This window comes from Leishmania donovani, chromosome 1 (genome assembly GCF_000227135.1).
Source record: "Leishmania donovani BPK282A1 complete genome, chromosome 1".
Classification (NCBI taxonomy): domain Eukaryota; phylum Euglenozoa; class Kinetoplastea; order Trypanosomatida; family Trypanosomatidae; genus Leishmania; species Leishmania donovani.
Genome location: NC_018228.1, coordinates 225,670 through 243,644, shown reverse-complemented (window position 1 = coordinate 243,644; position 17,975 = coordinate 225,670). Strand labels below are relative to the sequence as shown.

The window sequence follows — 17,975 nt, the reverse complement described above, 5'->3', positions numbered from 1 at the left end:
AACTGCACGTCCGCGCACGCGTTCACCCGTGTGTGCGTGTGCGCGCGACACAGACAAGCGCACAGAGAGAATGAGAGAGAGAGAGAGGCAGAGAGGAGGAGAGAGGGAGAAGGTAGGGATGGGGACGAAGGAGAAGGCTGAGGAGGGGGTGGGGGTGGGGTCGGCGGCGGTGTGCACGCCGTGAAGAGGGGCTGTCACCGGCGAGGGACACAAACGTGCACGCAGTCCTTTGCGCAGGAGTGGATTGTCTGTCTGTGTGTGCGTGTGCGTCGAGGGACAGCGGGGCGATACAAGTATGTAGGTATGTGTGTATAGGCGTAGAGATGTACGCCTTCCGTTGCCTTCGTTCCCGCGCTTGAAGCGTTGCGCTCGTCAACGTGGGCCAGCGCGGCACCGTGATGAAGTCTTCAGCTTATCGCGGGAACGAAAAGGCTGAGAAGCCGCCAAGGTCATTCGCGCTGGTGGAGAGTGGGCGCCTTTCCGCCTTTCCACCACGGCAGCAACGGCAGGAACAACTACCACGATCAGCGGGCGGTGCCGGCGCCTCTCGTGGCGCGACCGCCGATCGATGGCGATGCCACGTGCAAGTGCGCGCCCAATGCGCCTCCTCGGCGTACCCAAGAACAAGGGTCAACCTCGTCGCACGGTGGAGCACGGCGAACAGTGCCACCGCTGACGGCGGTGTCGTCTGCGTGCATGAGCTCCGTTTCTTTCTGCTCTTCTTTGCGTCTGGCAGCACTGGACTGCCGTCTCAGCACGGCGCCTCGACCGGCTGCAGTCCGCCATCGTCGAGGAGCTGGTGAATGTAGCAGCGACACGCATGCTCCACCTCCGTGACGATGCGCGTCTCTTCGTGCGAGCGCAGATCTGGGTGCACGTCGGAGATATAGCGCTCCAGCATCGCTGCCCTTCCCACCATCTCCGCCGTCGCCGGTGGGTCCGCCGTCGCCTCGTCGGTGATGCGCTGGATCACCACTGGCAGCTCCGCGACGCTGCGGGCGCCAAACCGGGGCACACAGAAGGCGCTCGTCGCCATGGTAACGGATGCGTCAGCGCCTTTAGTGTGCTCCTCACCGGAGAAGATGATGACGTGCTGGAACGTGTTTGATGCTGCCGGGCGCGGCGCCGCGGGCGAGGAGGGGATAGACGAAGATGCGCCCTCGTCAGCCAGCGGTGCCGCTGCTGATGCGCCCTGCTGCAGGCAGACGCTGCTGTACGTTGTGACGACGTTGTAGTCCCCAAAGAAATGCCGCGACCGCGGCGCTGGTGTCCCACGCAGGCTCGACAAGGGCTGCGACAGCGTCATCTGCACGGAGGCGAAGGCATGGAAAACGTTGCCGCTGCCCATCAACAGCCACGTCGTCGACGCCGCCGCCGCCGCCGCCGCCGCCGACGCCGACGACAATGACGCCAAGGTGGCGGCCGCGACAGCGCAGTGCACACGAGCGTAGGAATGGAAGTGGTTGTGACTTCCAATGTGCAGTGCCACCGCCGCCCTCGCGGATGGCGAGGGCGGCGCTTCGCCCACGTGTCGCTGATCGGCGGCATCAGCGGCACCGTCGCAGATGAGCTCGGCAAAGTCCTCGAAGAGGCAGAACGGCTCGACGTGAAGCCGATAGCCGCGTGGGACACGAATGCGCGCGTGCGGCAGCACCACGCAGCCCTCGCCGAACCGCACGTCACCGTCAACGACGGCGGAGAGACTTTGATAGTAGTAGGTCGGCTCCCGACGTCGGGAGCCGCGCGGTGCCGCACCGGCGGAGGTCGTCGCTCCCGCCGACATTATGCAAGACACGACTGGCACGAGAAGGATGAGGGATACGCCTCCTCCACAAACGGAGGGGTGTATGCGTCCCGGAGGATGGCGGAGAGGCATGGAAGGGGAGGGGGATGTGGTGGGAGGGGTCGAGAGCGCGGGCGAGGGTGCTGCTGGCAGTGGCGTGACAACTATGTCCACGCCACAGCTGCCTGCGGCTGCAGCCATGGCTGACGAGCGCATGAGGAGACAACGAGAAAGCGGCCGTGCCGGCACGTCGCCTTCCGGGGTGTGCTGCACAGCTGCACATGCCCCCATCGCACCGGCTCGCCATTGTGCGTGCGTTTGGTTTTCCTTTCTTGGGGGCGCGTGCCACTGTGGCGCGGCCGTGATATAGCCGGCGATGCGCGCCACGGATGGGCGGGAGGAGGGGGCCACCAGGGTCGGCGAAAGCAGGCGCGCGAGGTCCGTCATGGGAGGGGGTGTGGGTGGTGAGCACCCCCTCCCCAAAACATGGCCTACGCGCGTTGGGGCGCCTCCGTGGAGACGCGGTCGACGTCATCCTTTCGTTTCTGTTGCTGGGAGTTGGCGGAGTGCAACCGTTACAGCCGCCGCTCTTCCCCGTCGGAGTCGCCACCGCCCTCCTTCTCCGCCACCACGTCGCTCTCACTCGCGTCCGCCACGACGCCGCTGTACTTGACAAGCCACTTGTCGTCGAGAAGCTCGGCCGCCGTGGCCCGCCGCGCCGGATCCCATTGGAGACAGCGGCGGAGGAACACCTCGAAGTCCGCCGCCTCCTCCGCGGAGCCGAGCTTCTCGCGCAGGATCGCCTGCACATCTTGCCAGGCTGGTGTCCTGATGGGGTAGTTCATCGTATCCTGTGGGTCGCGCCGCGCCTGGGCCGATGCGACGTGCTGCCCTACCGAGGCAGCGAAGGGTGCGCCGGGGGGGTCGGTGTCCAGCGACGCAGCCACGCCGCTGACGCTTTCGGGCAGAGGCGGGCTCTGCTGCCGATCAGCGCCAGAACCCACAGCGACGCTCGCCCCGGACACCCGACTTGCCGCCGCCCAGTGCGTCAACTCTAGCTGGCGGTACGGGTCTGCCAAACGCATGCCGGCCTCCTCGGCCTCGCCGCGTTCCCAGAAGCGGAAGTTGCCGTGCTCGTCGAAGAAGTCGTCGATGAAGAGCCCGATCGGCTGCTGACGCAAGAAGCTCACCGGCGGTGGCCCGAGAAGCCGCATGATTGCCTTTAGGTGAAAGACGTCCAGGTCCTGCTCCGTGTCCTCGAGGTAGACGGGCCGCCCGTCCCACTTGTTAAGGCGCTGCTGCGTATCTTCGTCGTCGTCGCGGCTGTGGTCCTTCGCATCATGGGCGCCGCCGCCGTCGTCGTCGGGGGCGCGACACCCCTTCCTTCCGTGTCGCTGCTGCTGTTGCCACGACAGTGCCGTCGCGAAGCGCTCCCGGTCCACGATGCAGTCGATGAGGAAGCGCCCGCTCACCAGCTCGTAGGCGATGCAGCCCATCGACCAAATATCGCACGCGGGCAGGACAAAGTCGCCGAGCAGCACCTCCGGCGCGCGGTACTCACGACTCTGCAGGACGGCGCCACGGCGGTAGTTCTGGTGGCGAACAATCTCGCACTCGAGGCGTCGCAGCACTGTTGCCGCCGCCGCCGCCGCCGCCGCACCTGCTGGTGGCGCGGCGCCACTGCTGCTGTTGCTGCTGCTGTCCGTGGGGGAGGCGGCAGCGACGCCTTCGCAGCGGGTCAGCACCGTTGCTGGGTCCCGCGGGGTGGCCAAGCCTTCATGGAAGCACTGCGCGAAAAGCCTTCGCTTCGCCGCGGCCAACGGTGTTCTTCGGCCACCTCCTGCACGGGTGGCAGCACTTGCCGTTCGCCATGTGGCCGGCGGCAGCGTCCCGCCCACTACCCCCACGTCCGCCGTGGTGACGGTGGTCCGATGATGTGCTGCTGGTTTGTCCACGGCTGGCACGCCGACGAAGTCCGTCACGTCCGCCTCTTCGTATTCGTCAGGCGCCATGCCCGCTGCACACCGGCCTCCATCGGCGTCGCTCTTTGGCAGCTCCTGCAGCCCCAGCGCGCGTAGCTCTGCCTCGTCGATGAAGTCCTCGCTCATGCCGATATCCAGCGTCGGCGGTGGTGGCGACTCTGCTGGCGCACATGTTCCAGCAAGTCTCCACCGCTCCTCCCTCCACGGCTCCGCAACGCTACCCAAGCCGTCGTCGTCGTCGTCGCCTGGAAGGCGCAAGAGGCGCGCCTGCTGCTGCGCGCACAGCCAGTGCAGTTGCTCCAGTGGATCCTGGCGCACGAGCTCGTCGGCCGTCATGCCGCCACCGTCGGCAGCGTAGTCGGCTAGCACGCGCACCCCGAGCCGCAAGCACGGTGGAACGACAAGCGACAGCCCAAGGCCAGAGAGGCGTACATCGTACGCTGACCGGCGCCGGGTCGGCGTGCGTGCGAAGTTGGGCCGGCGCGACACCTGGGCGATGCTGTCTTGGCTGCTGTGCAGCGTATCATGGCCGCCGGCGACGGCGCTGAGGGTGGTGACTGACGAGGCAACGCGATCGCCTGACGCACCCGCATCGGCGGCGTTGGCAGCGTGGACGGTGTGCAGGTCAGCCGCCGCTTCGTCGACGTGTGTGTAATCAGGCAGTGAGGGATCAGAGAAGGGGCTGCGTTGACCAACTCCAGTATGTTCCGCTGTGCCGCCATCGCCATGGTGGTGCTGCTGCTGCTGCTCGTGCGCGGCCACTTCTTCCCTCTCCGTCATCACGGATGCCGCCGTACTCCGGTGCGCGAAACTGCTGCAGAGGGTTTGGCGCTGACTCGCATGCAGCTGCGCGGACTGGAAAGTGAGCATCTCTTCCGCGACGTCGTCCTCAAGGTCTGTGAAGAACAGGTTCTCTGGTTTTATGTCCGTGTGAACAAGATGGCAGGCGGCGAGCAACACCAGTCCCTGCAGGCTTGACTGCATGATGGAGCGTGCGACAGCGGAAGGGAAGCCGTTGAGGTGCGCCTCGTTGATTGCGCGGTCGACGCCGGCCCCAAGCACGTCCATGACGAGGCATTGGTGCGTCCCGAAGGCGCCCTCGACGGCGAAGGCGTCGCGGACCGTCGTGAGGCGCCCGCTGAAGGCCGTTGCGCTGGTCGACGCAGGCGACGCCACCTCAGCGCTGACGCTGCCGCTGTTGCTGATGCGGCCGCTGCGCGGTGTGGAGGAGGTCGGGTCTGCGCGCGTGCGGACCGCAGCTTCGTCACAAGGCCGTGACGTGCTGTTCTCTCCTCCGTCGCTGCTCTCCTGGAGATCACCACCGGGATCATCGCACGCCGCCGGCACCGCGATCGGCGAGGACGGCAGCGAAGCAGAATGCGACGCGCGTGCGGGAGGCCACCGTTGCTGCTGCTGCTGCCGCCGCCTCATTACGTTCTCATGGATGAGCGCTGAGAGTTTCAACTCGTACGTGGCGCAGTCCGCGTACGCGGGATCGCAGCGAAACACCTTGATGGCGACGAACATTGGCCGCTCCAATGTCCTGAACAGACGCCGCACCTCGCGTTCGCCGAGCTCGCGGATGAGCTGGCAACGCGCCAAGGAGCACTGTTCGAGATCGACGGCAAGCCACACGCGGCTGCTGCGACCCACACCAAGCGCCTTGAGAAGGGTGTAGCGCTGATGCAGCGTGTCACCTGGCACGCAGGCGAGGTGGCCACCTTCACCGAAGTCGGTCTCGCTCAGTCGATCTTCCTCCTCGTCTCGCTCCTCGTCCTTGCCGTGATGCACGTTGGATGTGTCCACGTCATCATCGTCCGCCGACACACCCGAAGCATGGCGCCGCTGCGCCAGGGCCTCCGGCTCGTCTCCGTTGCTGTCGCTACCGCTCCACTCGACGCTCATGCCCGGGCGATGCCGCGAGTCCCCAGGACGCGCCGTCTGGTCGCACCCGCCGCTCGGGCAGCTCGCGTCCGGGTGGTGGGGACTGCGTGCAGCGTCGTCGTCGTCATCATCGGAGTTAGCCAAGGCGCATCGCCTACGCTTCGCGGCCTCGCTGCGAGGGTGCGGCTGCGGCTGCTGTTGCTGACGCTGATGGATCAGCTCCTGCTCCGTCTTGACTTCCGAAAAGCGCGGGATGACCGGCACTATCGGCGGCACCGAAGCCGCCGCCGCCGTGGCGGTTTGAAGGGGAGGCGAAAACGCCACCCTCCCCACCTCTGTTGCAAGCTCGATCCCCTGCACGCTGTCATCGCTAGCGCTCCGCACGCCCTTTCCGACAGACACGTTGCGCTCACCGCGGTCGCGCTGACGGCGCCGGTCGACACTACTCGTGCGACTGCCGGCGGCGCTGCAGGAGCTCTTCTCACCAACGCTGCCGCAGCGACCCTCGGCGTCGTCGCTGCTGCCACTGGTTGCTGCACGCGGGGGACAGAGGTGCTGAGGATGGCACAAGCTCGTCGTCGACGCCGCCGGGCTGCCGGCGCCGCGCGCGGCGTAGAGCTCACTCAAGCTCGTCTTCCTCGCCCGCCGCACATTTTCCAAGACCTCCTGCATACTATACAGGAGAGCCACGCCGCCCTCGCGGCAGTCTTGTGGTGTGCGCCAGGGCTGCAGCCACTCAAAGCCGGCGCTCGTTCCGGTTGCACGCCGGTCGTTCGTTACGTCCCGCGAGAGGCCGACGGCAACGTCCCTGGCGCTGCTGTGGTCGAGGCTGAGGAAGTGGTGGCGGTAGATGCTGCCTTTCGAGAAGGAGCGGCGGCTGCCGCCTAAGCTACCGCCGCCGTTGTCGCCCTCGCTCCAGTGCAGGGACATGCTCGGGAGCGACATGGTTGGCTGTGTGTGATGGCGTTGTGCGAGGGCGAGGAGGAGGAGGCACTGCCAGATAGCATCGAAGGGCAGAGGCGCCTCTTTCGTGTGTCCACTGAGCGTGGACGAGGACGATGATGATGGAGCGCAAAGACTGAGGGACACCGGCTGGAGAAGAAGAGGTACGTGTGTGGCACGTCAGCAGTAGGGGGTGGTGGTGGTGGTGGTGGATGGCTTACCAAAACGCTGCTCCGCTGACGGTGCTGCGGATGCTGGCCGCGCTCTTTCCATCACACAAAAGAAAAAGGATGCGCTAGGCTGACGCGCGTCGCAGGAGACGCCGAGAGAGAGAGAGAGGTGGTCCGCGGGCGTGGATCACGAGCAGAGCTGAGGACCAACCACGATGGAGAAGCCAGATACATGCGCGAGTCGGACGACGGAACCGCGCGTATAGGGGGAAGGGAGGGGGAGAGGCTCGCAATGGCTTTCGTTGCGGGTGGCGCTAGAGTGGCCGCCGACAAGATAACTGAGCAAGCCGCCACCGAACTCCTCTCCACACATGCCGTCGCATACCGACGCACCCACGTACGTTCCCCAGCAGCCAGTCACGTGCAGCGCCGCGAGGATTGCGTGCGATCCTGACAGCCGCCTTCGCACAGGGCCTCCAGTTATAAACTGGCAACATTCCGTGTGCTGCAAGACGGGGTTTGGCCCCTTCGCAGTGCCCCTCCCACTTCCATTTCCGTTTTTCCTTCCTGGTTGCCCCGGATGCGTGCGCGAAGGCGCGGTAGGTCGGGCACCCGCCCACGGACACGGACGCGGGCGCACATACACACACCGATGCGGTCATCTGCGGAAGAGACTCAACGACGACGACAAGCAACACAACGGACATCCGTGAACGTCAACGTGAGCGCAACACAAACCGCCGCCCTCCCCCTACCACGTCGTCGAGCAGCGCAGCGCGGCGCGAGCAAAGCCAAGGGCATCCGCGCGTGCTTGCGCACACGCATGTTTCTGTCAGAGGCGAGGTGACGGAAGGGCGGAAGGAGAGAAGACGCAGCTCACGTCGCTCGCTCGCTCTTCGCTTCCCTTACCTGCGCCTATCCCGCGGCCTCTCCTCGGGGTGCAGCGGTGGCAAGTTCCACTGACGTCGCAGTGTGTTGACGGCATCGACCCCGCTCAGTGGCGGGGTACCGTGTGCGCTGAGCACGCACTTGATTGGCCGACGACGCGTCAGGTCATCGATGGCCGACTGCACCACGGACAGCGACCTCTGTTGCAGCACCTGCAGCCACTTGTAGCGCGGCACCAGGTCCGTGCGCTTGTAGTCGCCACGCTTCATAAACTTGAACCACACACGGCACATCCAAGAGTTTACCGGGTCAAGGTCGGCGTACTCGCCGTGGTAGAGGTCCGTGCACGCAAGGCTGTTGCTGTTGGCGTCCAGCAGCACGTACTCCTCCACGGCAGAGTCGCCGGGGATGCGGAGCAGCTCAATCGCCGGGGTGAGGCGTAGGACATCCACCGGCGGCTCTTGTGGAGCCGACGCGGCGCGCGGCGAGAGGACGCGCAGACGCCATGCATCGCTCTCGCGCAGCCCGACAGCCTGCACGCGCTTTTCTGTGAAGAAGGAGACGTCGCGCCACAGCACGTCAACGAGGTCGCCGCTGTCGTTGCTGGTGGCACTCAGGGACGCGGCGGCCCGCGTAGCCGCCGCCTCCGCCCGCGCATCCTCGGCGCGCATCTCCTCCCGCAGCTTCCGTTTATGCTGCTGCCGGCGCAACATCGCCCGTCGCTTTCTCTCGGCCGCCGTGCCACCACCGTTCGTCCCAGCCGCTTCGTCGCCCGCCTCGTCGTCGTTCTCCTCGTCCACCTTTCGGCCGCTCTCACCGGGCGCGGCGCTACGCTCGCGCTGCGCCGCCTCGGCCGTGGCCCTCGCCTTCGCGGCTGCCTCGTCGGCGCGCTGCCGCTCAAGCGCCGCCTCGGCCACCAGGTCCACCTCAGGAAACGATAGTCCGGTCATGCCGTTGCCCATGTCCTGACACCCGCCGCGCCATTCCGTTGCGGCCGCAGCTGCAGTCGAGGGAGGAGCACGCGGGGCGGCGGCGGCGGCGGCGGCATCACTGCGACCACGCCTGGTGGTGCGGTGCTGCGGGTCCGCCGCGCTGTCTGCAGACTCTTTGTTGCCGCCGCAACCGCCAGAAGACCACGTGACTGCCGCCGCCGCCGGTAGCAGCGGTACCTCGCCGCTGGTGATCAGCTCCGCGTCCGGGAAGACGTCTGCCCACACCTGCAAGTGTCGCCACGCCGGTCGCGTCGGCACGACGATCGCCTTCACAACGCGCTCCTCGTCCTGCAGCTTCAGCAGCAGCTCCACGAACGTCCGCTCGTTGACTTCGATAGGGTTGTACAAGACTGTGTAGCCACCGACGCGCTTCTCAAACAGTGCCGGCACGTCGATGGGGTCCGTTGAGCTCGCGCGTCCCCTCGCCTCCGCTAGCGCGCGCCGACCGAAGATGGCGGCCTTGAGGTAGCGGTACGACATCCATGCATCCGTCGCACAGTCCTCCGGCGTGGGAAAGGTGGAGTATCCAGGCATCGCGCTGTGCATCGCGGTCGAGGCGGCATCACCGCTGCAAGCAGCGGATGGGTCGCTGTCGCCGGCGGTGCGCGCCGCCTCGCTCGCACTTGCCTGCAGTGACCTCGACGACGATGCGGACGCCGCTGATGGTGTGGCTGCCGGCCTCGAGGCAGCCGAGAAGGGGCTGCGCGTGCCGCCGAGGCCCAAGCCGGCATCGCCACCGCCGCCGGGGATCTGCGTCACATGGTGGACGGTACGCCGCAGCATGACGCGCTGCTCCAGCGTGAGCCCCGGGGAGGTTCCCGCGGCACTACCTGCGGCGGGGTGGTGCCCTTGAGCGCCTCTGTCGCCCCCGTCGTGCGCCGGCACGATCTCTGGTCCACCCGGCGCCGTCGACGCGGCCTGCGGCACGCTCGGCATGCGCCCCTCCACCACGACCTTGTAGTCGGTCACCACCACCATTGTGTTGTCGAGTTTCGTGTTGTCGTCTCGCATGTAGCGGAGGCCGCTCATGACCTTCATGATACCCTGCGACTCCTCTGTCAGGTGCAGCTGCGGAGACGGCTGGGACGGGTCGCTCTGCTTCTCGATAAAGTACGGGTGCGCGTAGACGTCGGCCGGCCGCTGGTTCTTGAAGAGCACCGCAATCGCCGTGAGGCCCTGCGGGAAGGGCAGCCGGCCGCGCACGAAGAATGTGTTCGGGCTGCACACATCCGTGATCATGACATAGTTGCGGCGCACGTGGTCCTGCATCATAAAGGCGGCCTTGGACATCATCTTGTCTGTGGGTCGCTGTGGGCGTCCCGTGGACGGATGGCAGCTACAGAGGGGGAGGGGAGGGGGGGGGGAGAGATGTAGGATGGACAGCAGTTCTGCGCGCGTCAAGCAACACGCCTGGCTGGGGCATCCGTACATGGCCGAGGCGCACACGTTGGGAGGAAGGGGGTGGCGGAGAGAGAGAAAAAAAGGGAGGGGGGACCAACTGGTGGCGTGGCTGACACCACTGCTGTGCCTCTCCGACGGCCTGCTGTACCTACCGAGCTCGGTGAGGCGGGCGTTTGTGCACAAGAGCCGTCGTCGTCTTTTTCCCCGTTGCTATCATGAAACAGGCGCCTGCTGTTGTGTGCTGCTCCACACCACACCTGTGCCGCGGCGATACCACATGTGCGGCATGTGCCCACGCACCGCACCGCAGCGCAGACGCTGCGCCCTGCCCCCTTCGCCGATACACACACACACACACACACGGCGGTGCGTCTCATGAGTGTGCAAGAGGCGTTGTATTCCTTTTCTTCGGCACTCTCTTCGTGTACGCGCCCACGCACCGCAGTGCAGCGGCGGATGGGCGTGTCCTGCGACATTCGGCGCGTTCGCACTGCGTGCGGGGTGCCGACGGCGGTGGAAAGGGGTGTGTGGGTGGTTGCATTGGGGAGGAGAGCACCGCCACGAAACCGTTCGTCTGCCACGACGATGCCAACTTGCAGTACGCGCCGTCCGCCTCTTCTCAATACCGCCCCCCCCCTCTCTGAGCGGTGCAGCATCGTCACTGAGGTCGTCACCCGCGACAGATGGCGACAAGAAAGACTGACATGGCGTATACGTCACCTGTGTAGCTCTTCACGTACGTACCGACGGCGAAGCTCGCCTCGCTCGTGCCCACCTCGTGCACTGCGCACTCAAACACCTGCTGCAGCAGCTCCTGGAACTGTGGGTCAGACGGGTTGTAGGAGCCCATTACGGGCGAGCCGAGCAGTCGAAGCGGGCTCACGCTCGAGGATACAGGGGTGGTGGTTCCTGGTTGAACAGCAGCGGCATCCTCCTCACGCCCTATGCTGCCGTTGTCGCCACTGCGATGGCGGTGGCGGTGCTGGCGACGCTTGTGCTGCTGCCGGCGCTGCGCCGCACTCATGTCACTCTCCGGCTCGCCGGTGATGTTCTCACCAAAGTATTCGCTCAGCCGCGCCGCGGCGCTCAGCGTGATGTCGCTGCGCCGCGCCGACGCGCACGTGCACCGCTCTGCCTCGGCCAACTCCAGCAACTCTCGCAGGATTGCCTCTACACCGCGGTGGTACGCCGGCGGGCATCCGTTGCGCCACGTCAGTAGCGCTTTCTTTAGGCAGGCGCGCAGCTCCAGCTCAATCTCGCGAGACTTGACCGGATCGGCCGCCGGGAACGTCAGCACATCGCGCTGAATCGGAAACAGGTGCGGCGTGCATACGGCGATGCGCGCGTCCTTGGCGCTGTCGAAGCACGGTAGCCAGTGCGCCGGGTTCGCAAGGTCCCACGTCATGCGGTGTGGAAAGCCCGACAGCTGCACGTTCGCCCACAGCTGGTCATGCGAGATGACCATATATACGTCGCGCAGCACCGTGCCATAGGGCTTGCCAGCCGACACGGTCCAGCCGGAGTGGGGGTCGATCAGCATCCACTCGGCGTCGTCGAAGGCGTGGAGCACCATGATGGTCTGCTGGCAGGTGGTAGTGCCGCTGCCGAGGACGGCGTAGGTCGGCCGGTCCGGCGCCAAGCAGCGCAAGAAATGCGCGAGCAGCAGCGCGAGCTCCCCGCAGTCGCCCGAGCGCATCGCCAGCAGCTCCGCATTCGTGTTCCACACGTCCTTCTCACCCCACGACAGCATATCCGCGACGAGCGGGAGTAGCGAGACGTAGCGGATAGCCTCGTGCACGGTGCGCACGCACGGCGGCGGGGGCCCACCGCGGGGCAGAATGTAGCGGCACACCAGCATCAAGTCGCCGGTCGAGCACTTCACGAAGGGCTCGATCTGCCGCGTCGAGGCCTGCGCGTGCATCGCGCCGATCGCCTTGACCTTCTTCAGGGCCGCCTGCTGCCACTTCAGCGCCACTTGGTGCAGGTAACGTAGCTGCGGCGACACATTCAACTCACTTACTTGGCGGGTCAGCTCCGCGCGGCTGAGCCTCGGTGGCGGCTCGCGCTGCAAAGGTGGCCAGAGGGACATGTACAGCTGCAGCGTGGGCTCGGTGCTCTGTCGGTCGCTGCTCGTATTGTCTACTGTCAGCGCCAGCACGGCTGAGGCGGATGTCTCCAGTTGCTGTGGGGCTGCAGCCGCTGCGCCCGAAGCCCCCTCGGCGCGGCGTGCAGGGAGGCGCTCGAAACTGCCGAACGGGTTCGGCGCCGGCGTGGCCGTGCCGCCGCTCGTGGTTCCACACTCGGGGGTGAAGTGCTGCCTTGCTGCCTCGTCCTCCGTCGAGTAACGACGTGGCAGCAGCGTGTGGTAGCCGAGAAGCCAGCGCGGCATGCGCAACGGGTAGACGCCCTCCATGCGTGCCTGACTTGCTTGATGCAGAGAGTAGAATGGGATGCGCAAGGTGCCGATGAAGCGCCGCTCTGTGCGGTAGTGCGTCTCGTGCGCCACGGCCGCCGTCGCCGCGGCGGACGGCGCCATCTTTACCTCGACCTTGTCGTAGAGCGAAATGATAACGTCGTCGTCGATCATGCCGAGCGTGTCCTCCTCGAAGTTCAGCGGTTGAAAGGGCAACTCAAGCGACTGGAACCACGAAGGGTTGCTGCCTACCTCGCTGCGCGTGTAGGCCACCTCGGACACGAAGCTGGCCTGCACGAACGGCTCCAGCGGCGTGCCGTCGGCGCGCAGAGGCAGGTTGTGCGCCTTCATGATGTGGATGACGATGTGGCTGTCACGCCGACGCGCCAGCAGAGCGCGGTCGATGTCCTCCGTCTTGGGCCGCACCTTTCGATGCGGGTTCAGCTGACTGCGCGGCGCAAAGTCGAAGACGAGCTTCAGCACCAGCTTCGGCACCCGCACCACCGCCTCCAGCTTCTCGGCGTCCGTCAGGTGATGCCGTGCCTTGAGCGTGAGCAGCAGCCGCCGCTGTCGCTCCTGCCACAGCTTCAACTTCGTCTCCCGCGGTAGCGGGCTCAGTGGGAGCCCGGAGATGGCCGAGGGTGCCGAGTAGTAGTGCTGGACATTGAAGAGCGCCCCTGCCGCCGCGCCGTAGCTCTTCACCCGCTCCGCCTCTTCTGTTCTGACTGACCGCTTCAGCGCCTTCTGCAGCTGATACACATCCGCGTCGTCCAGCGGCATCGCACACGCGAAGAGACGCGCCTCGACCTCGTCGACGGCTTTGATTTTGTTGGTGTGAGCCAGCCATCGCCGGCGTAGGTGCTCGAGCCGAGCACTCGGCAAGCGCTGCAGAGAATCATCCGCGGCGTAGCAGTCGCGGCCGCCACAACCACCGCCGGCGGCCTCTGCTGCCGCCGTGAGCACTTGCATCGTGCTGCGCATTCCGTCGGGAGCGGTCAGCGCCGTCGCCGCCGCTCCGACAGCGCTGCCGACTCGCTGCAGCAGCTGCCCCGAGAACGCGATGTGTTTGAAGCTTCTGCGACTCCCACCGAGCGCGGTCAGGTGCGCCTTGCCAGCGCGCCCAGCTGGCATGCCTGCAAGCGCGTTTCTGGGATTCGGCGTCGAGACTTGCCGCTGCAGCCTCGCCGACCCGTCGGCAGAGTGCCGGCGATGCGACGACGACGGGGCCCTACCGGCACCGCCACCGCTGGCTGCGCTAGCGCGGCCCATGCCCTGCTCTTCATAATAGGCGCGCAGTGTGCACAGTAGCGGGAGGTACTGCGGGTCGAGCGGATCTGCCGCAGGCCCGCTGCTGCCGCCGCCAAGGAAAAGGCGCTCAATTTGCGCGACCGCCATGCCCTGGCTGCCTGTCCACGTCGTCGAGGCAGCCAGCACCCCGTGCACCGAGGTGGCCGTCGTTGTCGATGGCGCGGCGTCGTTGGTGCCGGCAGCCGCTCGCTGATGATGCGCGAAGAGTCGCCCATGGAAGACGAAGGCTGTCGGCGGCTGCAGCGGCAGCAGGCTGTACGTGCGGGCCAGCGTCGGTTGCAGCCGCACTGTCGACACGACCGTGTGCTTCGAGGGGCCGGCGGTGACGGGGATTAGGTGCAGCAGCAGCTCCGCCGGCTCATGCAGCGCACGCACCTCGAAGGTTTCGTTGAAGAAGACGACTTTGGCGGCCGTCATGGGGCGCGGTGTGGTGCAACCAACGTACTGTGGCACCATCGCCGCGTGCGAGCGGGTGAAGACGACCAGTTGGAAGTACATGAGCTCATCCTGTGCCACTGGAGGCACCGCCGCCGCGCCGCCACCCCTCTCGCCGGGCTGTCTGCCGGTCTGCAGCACATCCGCACCCTCCACCTCGGCAGCGTAGTGGAGGAGATCATCCCCGGCGACGTACGGTGTTTCCTCGGCCGTGCCGTACCGACGAAGGAAGAAGCGGAAACGCTGCGGCCGCGGCCGCGGCCAGGGGGGCGACACAGCCCCTCTACCATCACCTTCATTGCTGCTGTCGCCAACACCGACTTCTCCCGAGGAGACGCTTGTTGCCGGTGCGAGGAGGGGCGACGCGCTCGCCGAGGCGGAGGGCTGGGCAGGTGGCGAGCCGGGAAAAAGCACGAAGGAACGCGGACTAGAGACGCGCGAGCTGCCCTGCTGCTGCGGCTGAGAACCGGGGCTGGCGTCATCGCGGTCAGCCCGGCCACCGTAGGTGACACTGTTGTCCACGCGATGCACCACGGGTGCATTGGCGATGAGCTCATCGTTGACCTGCACGGCGATCTCATCTTCCGACGCCGCTGCCGACACCTCGGCGCCAAAGACGGGCGGATGCGAGCGCATCTCCTGCGCCATCGCGGTCACAGTGGGCTGCTCCCCACGGCCGCGGCTGCTCCGGTGCTGGTTCTCGACAATGATGGGCGCGTCTGTCGTCGCCCCGCCCAGCTTTTCGGTCGCATGCTGCCCTTGCTCCTGCTTCTGTCGCCGAAGTATGAGGACGGAGTTCCACAGGACGATCATCACATGGAGGCAGCCGCGCTCCACGTCCGCCGACGTCTTCGCCAGGGACTCCAGTCGCAGCTGAAGCTGGTCCATGTCGCTAGTACGCTGTGACTGCCGCTGCAGCTGGAGCACCTGCTCCTGGTAGAAGAAGCGGTTCTTGAGGGAAGGGAGCAGGTTCAGCTGCAGGAGGCGATACTGCTCGTAGTACTGCAGCAGCAGTGAGGTGAGGTACTCTTCCGGGCTGAAGGCCACGAGGTTGTGCTTCGCCGTTGCCGCGGACAGCGCGAACAGCAGGGCCGCTGCGGTGCTGTGCAGGCTGCCGTTGCGGCGTTGCTGCTGAAGCAGCAGGGCGTCGTGAGCGTCGGCGGCTGTGCCGTCGCCGCTGGCGTTTGTGTCGCGAGGCAAGAACGCGTTCGAGGAGGAGCCCAACAAAAGGCTCGACAGCGGATCCTCGGAGCTGGATAGCACGCTGGAACGGCGTCCACCACCGCCACCGCCACTATCAGTACCCACCGCTGCCGCCGCGCTGTCTCCTACCCCGAGATGGGCACCAAGGGCGCTTGCGCCACGGATGCTCTCCAGGGAAGGCTGGAAACGAACGTAGTCGACGTGCACCGAGTACGACTTGCGCGTGTCCCCTCCGACGGCAGCAGCAACACCGCCACCGCCACCGCCACCGCCACCGCTGCGCCACTGTTGCTGGTGGTGTGCGGCGTAGACGAGGCTTGCCCCTGGCGTCGAGGACGCGGCCCTGCTGACGCGCTGCACCGACTGCAGCGCGGTGAAGTCGTAAACGGGCCGCATGTCTGTCATGGTGACGTAGTCCGCGTGGATGAGCGGTGTCTGCCGCCGCCGCAGAGCCTCACTGAGCCGGGGCCCGCGATTCGGCAACGCGCTCCAGGACGTCGCAAAGACGTCGCTCAGCATCGTGTTCGTGATGGTCGTGCGGATCGCCCGCTCTAGCGCCGGTGGGTATGTGCTCTGCACTGTGCCATCCACCCCTGCCGAGTCAGGAGCGCCGACAAGGTCCAACAACACACCTTGCGCTGGGTCGCTGAGCTGCGCCTCGAAGGCGCGAAGTCGGCTCTCGAGATGGTCAAGCAGCTCCGTCAGCAGCTTCACAGCCGCGCCGTGGCGGCGCCAGACTGGTATTGTCTGCGCCAGCAGTGAGCGCTGCAGGTCCTTCGCCTCCACAGCGCGCGATAGAGGCGGGGTCGACGGCGGTGGTGCTGGAGGTGACGGGGGCACAGCCCGTCGAGCACCACGCTCACCTCTGTCCGTGTCACCCAGAGCCACCTCCACCCCACCTGCGGCGAGCTCTTGCACCTCTCTCGAGACCGCCTCAGGGATCTCGCCTGCCGTGGGAGGCGCGGGGGCAGCGCCCCAGTCCGGATCTGCAGGACGGTACACCTCACACCGTGCCGGGCGCGAGCCAAGCGAGATGAGCACGCGAATGCCGCCGTCGCGGCGCAGCTCATCGCGCAGACGGCGCACTCGGGCGATGTCGCTGCGCAGCCGCAACACCACCGCGTCGACGGGCAGCTGCACAAGTCCCTCGGAGTCGTTACTTGCGCAGCAGCGCCTCCAAGTTGTGCCTACGCCGCTGCACTGTAGCGCTGCGGCTACGTCGCGGTCGAGGTGATGGCGGTCGAAGAGCAGGAGGTCGCTGTACTCTCTCAGCCAGGCGGGTACCGGGCCGCGGCTGAAGCGGGCTGATGGACGTACAAAGGCGGCTGTGCCGCACAAAGAGCCCTCGGCGCCCGTCGCGCCGCTTAACTGCTGTGCCTGGAGAACCCGCATCCGCTCCGCGATGACCCGCTCGGCATCCTCGCCGTCGGGCAGATAGTCGCCGTCCCTGTGGATGTCCGCATCCATCGCAGCGGCTTGTGGTGACAGGATGCGAGTGAGACTCGCCGAGGCGGCGGCGGCGGCGCCGTCGGCTACACCTACACCACCGGCGGCACCGATCGCTCGTGCTGTGGCCGGGACGACGCCCGCTGCGTTGCCCTTGCCGCCGCGCCGACGGCGCTGGCGAGTACGAGTGACACGATCTCTAACGCTTTCCGCATCATCAGTGCCCGATGGCGGCTGCACGAAGACCGTGGCGGACAGGGCCGGAGCGTTGCCTTCCTCGCCGTCGCTACTGCGCCGGCTGCTCATACTGATGCTGTCAGCGAGCGCCTGCTCACGCCGCGACCGCACGCACGGGGCGCTGCTGCTGCGCTGCGTTTCCTTCCCTTTCATGTGCTCCGTTCGACCACCATCGCCGTCCGCCGCGGCGGTATGTGCAGCCTCATTGGTGCCGACAGCCGCACTTGCATCGACGGCGTCTGGCTGCAGCAGCGTTGACGGTCGCGGCGCGACGGACAGGTGGAGGAGCGAGGTGACGGCCTCGCCATGGTACGTTGCGGAGCCGTCCCGTGCGGTCGTCGTTATCTCTGTCACGACGGCTCGGTGGTAGGCCGTGCGCTCCTTGGCGAGCAGCAGGTCTTCCAGGAGAGTATCCATGGCGGTAGAGGAGAACCCGCTTGCTGGCGCTTGTGCGAAGGCGTCCGGACCTCTGGCGGGATGCCTGCCGGCCGCTAACACGTCCGTCGGTGACGCGACAAGGGCTGGCTGCTGCTGCCGCTGATTTTGCACTGTCGGGGAGGCGAGACTGAGGACGCCACTGACGCTGCCGTTGGGGGCAGCAGCAGCAGCAGCAGCGGCGCCTGCCGACTGCGACGACGAGATCGGCACGCTCATGGCACACCAGTCGCGCCAGTTGTCGGCCAGCTAGCAGAAGGAGCTGCGCGTGAATACAACGAAGCGTTCCTTTCCGTCTGCTCTGTCCGCGTGTATGCCGACTTGCTGCGTCGGCTGCGACGGTCGCCGCTGAGGACGCCGCCGGGGTGAGAGCGAGAGAGATGCGGGGGGGGGGATGCGGAGCCTGGTCTCTGCCACCCGCTCTCTCTGCCCATCCCCTGTCTATGGGCGTGTATA

General features: G+C 66.5%; 4 protein-coding genes across 4 annotated transcripts; all 4 read right to left on the bottom strand.

The window, feature by feature from the left end:
- Positions 1 to 751: 751 nt before the first annotated feature.
- Positions 752 to 1,348, bottom strand: LDBPK_010780 (hypothetical protein, conserved; the record flags this gene model as incomplete). The annotated part of the gene is made up of 1 exon (XM_003857843.1): positions 752 to 1,348. One exon carries the CDS (start codon positions 1,346 to 1,348, stop codon positions 752 to 754), a length of 597 nt encoding a protein of 198 aa, XP_003857891.1.
- A 1,010-nt stretch (positions 1,349 to 2,358) lies between these two features.
- On the bottom strand, positions 2,359 to 6,594 carry LDBPK_010770 (protein kinase, putative; the record flags this gene model as incomplete). Its single annotated transcript, XM_003857842.1, has 1 exon — positions 2,359 to 6,594. One exon carries the CDS (start codon positions 6,592 to 6,594, stop codon positions 2,359 to 2,361), a length of 4,236 nt encoding a protein of 1,411 aa, XP_003857890.1.
- A 1,072-nt stretch (positions 6,595 to 7,666) lies between these two features.
- Positions 7,667 to 9,934, bottom strand: LDBPK_010760 (hypothetical protein, conserved; the record flags this gene model as incomplete). Its single annotated transcript, XM_003857841.1, has 1 exon — positions 7,667 to 9,934. One exon carries the CDS (start codon positions 9,932 to 9,934, stop codon positions 7,667 to 7,669), a length of 2,268 nt encoding a protein of 755 aa, XP_003857889.1.
- Positions 9,935 to 10,712: 778 nt separating this feature from the next.
- On the bottom strand, positions 10,713 to 17,738 carry LDBPK_010750 (hypothetical protein, conserved; the record flags this gene model as incomplete). Its single annotated transcript, XM_003857840.1, has 1 exon — positions 10,713 to 17,738. The coding sequence occupies one exon, from the start codon at positions 17,736 to 17,738 to the stop codon at positions 10,713 to 10,715; it is 7,026 nt and encodes a 2,341-aa protein (XP_003857888.1).
- Positions 17,739 to 17,975: the final 237 nt, after the last annotated feature.